This window comes from Hyposmocoma kahamanoa, unplaced genomic scaffold (assembly GCF_003589595.1).
Source record: "Hyposmocoma kahamanoa isolate Upper Pololo Valley unplaced genomic scaffold, ASM358959v1 92, whole genome shotgun sequence".
Classification (NCBI taxonomy): Eukaryota; Metazoa; Arthropoda; class Insecta; order Lepidoptera; family Cosmopterigidae; genus Hyposmocoma; species Hyposmocoma kahamanoa.
In genome coordinates this window covers 3,110,930-3,118,003 of record NW_020654748.1, presented here as the reverse complement: position 1 = coordinate 3,118,003, position 7,074 = coordinate 3,110,930, and the positions used below count along the sequence as shown (strand labels likewise).

The 7,074-nt window shown below is 35.3% G+C and overlaps 1 protein-coding gene across 2 annotated transcripts in view; it reads left to right on the top strand.

Annotated features, from left to right (window-relative positions):
* LOC113236625 (N-acetylneuraminate lyase-like) overlaps positions 1-7,074 on the top strand; it is an 18,183-nt gene that overhangs the window by 4,217 nt on the left and 6,892 nt on the right. For both annotated transcript variants that reach the window (XM_026472786.1, XM_026472787.1), the window contains exons 3-6: positions 1,222-1,367; positions 2,574-2,742; positions 3,819-3,964; positions 6,736-6,907. In XM_026472786.1, coding sequence (XP_026328571.1) covers positions 1,222-1,367; positions 2,574-2,742; positions 3,819-3,964; positions 6,736-6,907 — 633 coding nt within the window. The remainder of the gene's footprint in view (positions 1-1,221; positions 1,368-2,573; positions 2,743-3,818; positions 3,965-6,735; positions 6,908-7,074) is intronic.

The following is a 7,074-nucleotide window of genomic DNA, read 5'->3' as shown; positions in this document are numbered from 1 at the left end:
ATTGTATTAAATATGGCTGTTGTTATTTCAAATTAATAAAATATAATCTCAGTACAGAGTACTAAAAAAACCGACCTCAAAAGTACGTGGAATTACATCTATTTGCCAAGTTTTATTGAAATATCCCCTAGTTCGCCACTATACAGGACTTGACACTGGAGATAATAAAAATCGGTTCTCACACCTCAAAGTATATTGAGAGAGAAAAACGCCTTGAATTGGATAATAGTAAAACCAACCATTAAAATAATTGCTCCTTAAGTAAAATTTAGGCGCTATTTATAAAAGTGAATGTTCATGCGTTCGAGGATGATTTTCTTCAAAATGAAATGAGACCACTGTGGAGGTACCCTCTTTCCAACAAAAAAGAATCATGAAAATCGGTTCACAAATACCGGAGTTATCGCGTAACATTAATAAAAATTTTTTTTGAAGTCGGTTAAAAATAAATATATTTTTGTGCCAATATCGCCTCCAGAGAGCAACGGAATAAAATCCGTCAATGTGTAGGCTATGCTTCCGTCTGTACCAAAGAAATGAATTTATTTCCGGATCCTTAGACCAATTCGGAGAGACAGTTTCTATCATTGAGGTCATCATTTAAACTCAGTTTGATAAGTTCATGCGCAACAGCTAGTAGCGATACGAGTTCTCAAGACTTTTTAAAGAACTGTAAATGTTTATAATTCATAACTTATTTATTTGTAGAAACACAGATGATATTAAAATTGTTTAATAATCAAATAATAAATAATAAACAGCATCACATACATTGATCTGACCCCAAATTAACTAAAGTATTTGTGCTAAGGAAATCGAAAACAACGACGGTACCACAAACATCCAGACCCGAGACTATATTGACGTTAATTTTCTACACTATCCCGGTCGGAGAGGTATGCAAGCCACTCGATCACGGATTTCGTCTAATTATAGATGTTTTAGACGTATAATGGATGTGATCTATACCGGGCTCTTTTTAATTATTACCACGAATCTGTTATTTGTAGAATAGATAAGGATATCTACGATTATCTCTCTCTGTCACCATTTGAAATTTCAATAAATTCTGTCATCATTTATTTTTAATTCCCTTATTATATCAATGAGAATTAAAATTTTTGTATGTCAAATTCCAAGAAAATCAGTATTCAGAAGTAATGGATTAATTAAAAATTTACCTTTGCACCTGGTTACAAATTATACTGATCTCCTGTTTAGTTGGTGGAACATCCGGCGAACATACGAGCCTGACGGTGGCAGATCGTAAAAGTCTGATAGATGCTTGGCTAAAGGCTGGAAGAGAACATGGTTTGAAAATCATGGCCCAGGTTGGGGGAGCTCCATTGCCCGATGTCTTGAACATGGTCAGTTTTTTTTTGAAGTCATCTTATCTAATTAATTAGGATTTATATCTTCCATTTGTCTGTATCAGCCGTCATCTTGTTAAAGCTCACTTACTATCCGTTTATCACCTTTTACACAATACACACATGTTTTCTTTGATCTTGTTATATACTATTGTCATCCATAACCATATTCAAACATAGTCTGTGCAACTTTTTAACTTCTCTGACGCTTTATTTCATACTTCCAGTTATATGTTTTTTTATAATATCAAGTGCGGGACAAACAAGTCATGCGCCTGTTGATAAGCCACTCGCCCGTCCATAACAGTTGCAGTGCCACTCAGAGCTTTAAATCCCTACGATCTGAGAGGCTGTGCCACTGCGCCCGTCACCCTGAGACATAAACTTGACAAGTCCCATGTGCCTGTGATTTCACCAGCATCCTTAACCTTCAAAACCGGAACACAGTAATGCTGACATTACTGCTTGGCTTGGCAAGAATAGGTAACGTGACAGGACTTACCTGGACGAACTCTTTCACAAGGAGCTCTACTGCTACAAAAAAAATTATATCCATATTATACATTCTGGTCACTCCACATATCTATTTTAGCATTTGTGTATCTCAGTAGCATACAGTTTTAAACAAATGTTCCGATGCTTACAAAATGACAAGTCTAATGATGACTGGCTACTCTTTTAGTTTAAAATCGTAGGTTATTCTCGTAATCTGTCGCCATTTCATTAACCCGGACCTAATGTTGTACTTCACCTGTCGATCCACCTCCACATTACTCTGAAAGAATGTGTATTTAAATTCAGAGCAGACGCCATCAAGCTTTTTGAATGTATTTCCCTAAGAAGAGAGTTTGGTACCATAATTTTGGACCACCCTAAGACGAAATGCAAGATGAGAGCTTTACATGTTTTTGAAGTGTCCAATGTATCTTTTGTGACATAGTGGTTTTATCACTATGTTTTCTTTCATAACGCAAGTGACAGGTACATTAACTGATCTTTATTTGAATCGAAAAGACTTGGTGGAGCAGATCCCTTGTTGATATTTGTACTTATTCGGGAGTATACCCTATGGGAGGCAAGCGTTCTCGCAATTAGGCGATCACTACTTTATTCGACGAGCATAATTGACATAATCACAAGAACTCACAGGTCTTATTCAAAGCGAACTATGAACTATAATATTTGCAATTCTCTTTTATACAGACGAGTTACTACGCTTCAGCGGGAGTATCGACCATCCTAACATTACCAGAGTTATATTTCCGACCGAATACAGTAGACGAGCTGGTGGACTACGTAGCGTTGGTGGCGAATGAGGCAGATAATTTGCCAATTCTGTATTATCATTACCCTAAGAAATCTAATGTAAATAGTGAGTATCTATAGCATAGGTTTTTGAACTTTTTGGTTCAACGTCCACCTCAAATAATAATTGAAAACATGTATTTTTTTATATTAACTTAACGCAAAAATCACAAGGAACAAAATATATAAATGTAGTGGGTTTATATAGATAATTCAGTTTTTTCTTCAAATGTGGTAGCTCCCGCTGGACAGTATCAAAGTCCCCCATTCGCTTCCGAGGCCCTACCTGGTATGGACCGCTTTTGGGAAACTATGATCTATAAGTAAATATTTTTGTCGTTATGCAAATTTTGAACACAACGGTTGTTAATACAGGAGCAGCAGCTTGATTTACAAGTCGTCGTCTTTTTGATTACCATTGAGTCTAGTTAGAATAAGGATATTTCGATGCCCTTCTAGAATAGCGTCTTATCTCAAAATCACCTTATTCGTCAGGAAATGGTTTCAAAACTACTGCAGTGTATCACATACAGGGCGATGTTGTCACATGGTTGTTTAAAAACAATAAAAACCATTGTGTCTTTTTCGCAATAAAATTTAGCTAATTCTGAGTACAGCTGTGTGATAAGATAAAAAATGTACTATTTTGGTTTAGGCCACTATTCTTGAAAACCAGCGATTTATCAAGAACCTTTATAATAATAGTACCTAATAATATTAAAAATCATAGTTCTCCTTCAATATTACGTGTGTACTAAAATTGTTCTAGAGTTGGTAATGAAATTCATTCCATTGGTGAAGTAAGGCCACATCTGCGAAATAACAACTTTTAAGGCTTAAAGATTCTACGAAGGAAATTGGTCGACAAGTTGAGTGACTCCAATGAAGCCTATTTTATTCTTGTCATTTTCTGTTATTTTTGTAAACAACCATATTTATTTACTAATATTATACTCCCCGACTTTTGTGAAAAAAAAAGAAAGAAACAAAAAATAAAATCCGAACAATAAGACCATACCAACAAGAGTACGATTTATTTCGAGAGCTAACCTTCCCAAAAATAGAAAAGTGGACTGCTTCAGACTGGATAAAATCGACAATTAATTCATTAGTGTTTGTCAGCTAATAAGTTCTCATTTACAGTGAACATGCCGAATTTCGTGAAGACAGCTACAGAGCGAATCCCTAACTTCAAAGGCCTAAAGTACTCGGCAAGTGAATTGGGCGAGGCATATGAGGTGTTAAGGATTTTGAAGCCTGGTCAAGAAATCTTTTTGGGTTCCAGTATTGTAAGTACGACAAATTAAGTACAAATACGATATACGAAATATACATAAGACATAAGTATTTACGTAGTTTATTTTATTTTCTGTTTCGACGCATACGTCTGTCACTCACTCGGCTAGGGCTCGTTGAAAACCAGCGTCATAGCCTAGTGTTGGTTGTGACTTTAACTGAATGGGACCTTTTGCATACGCCATAGCCGCATACATGTCAGTATAGTATTACGTAACTTGTTGTTTAAATGTTGTTACGCTGTTTTTGTGTAAAGTGCTTTTCCAACGGCGAGGAGAGACGAGGCGAGGCGATGAGAGAATTGAAATCTCGTCGACCTATTTCCACCAAAATTTGCCATCGCGAGCTCGCGCTATAGTTACGGATAGTGAAGTCACAGTAATGTTCAATTCATCTAGCGGTAAACACGCGGCTAAAGTACCATGTCCCGCGAATTCTTATTATGAAATATGTTAACGGAAGAAGAATCAGATGAAGATGCTGTAAGAAGAAATAATCCTGTTGTAGTATAAGCTGTTTGTACCCTCCAAGATAAAATAAATAAAAATAAAAAGATTTTTTTCGAAAATAACCTTTTTATACAGGCTGTATATTTGAAAGTGGTACATACTTATAGAGAGCGTTACATTCCTGATTCTGAACCCAAAGAAATAATAAACTATCATTAGTTTAAGTTCATACTTAAACTTTACAAAAATTTTTTATCGACTACTACTTGTGAATAACATTAGTTATCGAAATCTATGCACATCACTATTATTGCTCCGACGCAACGACGAACTGCGGCATGGCGGCGAAAATCAAAGCACAGGTCTGGGGTGGGGGCGCGGGCGCATACAGACAGTGCACGCGCGACCTTGGTCTTATATTTATTCTAACGTCGAATTGACAGAGACGGTGCGACTTTACGCAATAAGTGGTGATAGTGTGAGACGAGCTATTGAAATGTTCCCAAATCGGAGTTTTAAGCGGAGGAGGTGAACAGTGTCGAAGTGTTGCATGAGAGGATTGTCTCAGCATTTTATACTGTAAGACAAAATGTGTTTTGTGTTGAACAATTTAAAATAAAATTTACTACAACGTGCTAGACTATGCATTGTGGAAAAAAGTGGACATTTTGAAAGCTTGCTCCGTACCACGTAACTGTAAATAACTAAAAAATCAATCATTTTAAATAATTTGATTAAAATTTTTAACTGCGCCAAAAACCTCAATTCTTATTAAATGATAATTAGTTACTAAATTATGAACTTATCTTTTTAAGTACGTAAAACATTTCGACATAGTTCAGAAGTAAAAAATAATTAGCATAAGCTAAAACGTAATCCTTTCGATAACAGCTTTTTTCATCAAAACATAAATATACGTAGGCGAGTAACTTAGTTTTTATTTTTTAGAGAAAAGAGGTGCTTTTAGTAGGAAGAGAGATGTGAAATCATTGTTATTGTTGTTGTCTCACTCGGCACTCGCTTGGTAGTATTCCCATTGCACTCGAAATTAAGCGTAAACGTGAATCAGTTTATTTCTATGTACACTCCAAAACAAAATTGTTGATTTATTTTTGTTCTATCCCATATCCTAATTTTATTTTAGGCTATATTAAGTTGTAACATGATTTACTATGACATGTATTAACATGTCTCTCTTTCAAATATACAGCCTGTATACGATCTTTTATCCTCGGGCAAATATTACGAACAAGCAAAATACACATAAAAAGTTTACAACTGGCGCTGTTATGTTTACATTATATTGCAACTATATTGTGTATACATATTTTTTAAAACGATGCAATTTTTTAGAAGTGGTTACATAATTATGACAAAATCACAATCCTAATCGTGTGCAATTATAAATATATAATATGCATTTTATAAATATTTACGAAAATGATATTGATACATGTATGAGACTAAATATTTTTCATTGACTGTAGTTTGTTTATTTTTCTCTGAAATAAAAGTATACCTTTTTTTCAAATGGTGTTTGATTACATATTTTTAAACACAGCACAAGTTACATTTTTGAAATATCTAATATTTAGATAATTTCGGAAATGTGTGAACGTTTACATTTCAATGCACGCGACTGTATCCCAGAATCTCGCGATTGACATAAATAGTCATCGCGTGCACGCGCGCGATATCTTCCGAGACATCGTTAATCGTGTTTCCGTTGCAGAGTTAATAAAGAGTCTATGTAGGCAGCAATACAGTTCAATGTTACATCAACAAATATTACAAATCTCGTCTTGCCCTCCTCGTCAATCCCGATTATTTCCACCGAAGATGCGCTCGGAGAGAATTGATATTTTACCATACAAGTTTTAAAAATCGTCTCGCCTCGTTTCGTCTCGCCTCGCCGGTGGAAATATACCCTTATTCTATATACTCTGTTTAATTTATATTAGTCTTTTTTATGTGTCTTTTTTATAATGTGGCGTTGCAATTAATGGTTTCTGTTTCTATTTCTAATATAATATTGTTGGAAAAATTTGATCACAAGCGTTAAAATATTTAGTCTTTGGGAAAAAGAACTTCTGTGACATCATTATGAAACTTATAAACATTACAATAGGTACTGTTATAATCCAAAAGCAATCAATCGCAATAGACTTAAGGTGATATAATGATAGCATCAGGTTTTTCCTGGGCTATGGACGTTTTTCTTCTTGTTTCGCCTTGTGGTCAGATTAGCTATGATTCATAGCTAACCTATAAATTATTTGCTGTGCTGTGACACTGACCAGAAGAAAAAATTTCAGCCGCTAGCAGCAGGTGCATTCCTAGGCATCAAATCGTACATCGGCGGCCCTCACAATTATTTTCTCAGCCTGGTTCAGGATATAATGGCAGCAGTGGAAAGGAATGACGTACAAAAGGTTAGAGAGTTACAGGAGACATTGACTGCGGGACAGGAGGCAGTTAGCAGAGAAGGTGAGATTTAATGTAGGCAAGATGTTACATTGCATTTTAATGAACGTAATATTTTGAATAATGAGAAAGAAGGCTCGTGTTACATTGCCGAGCATAATAAACTTTATATCAATTGAAGCATTGACAGTAACAAAAGCGACACCAGAAGCCCGTTTTGATGTTACTGC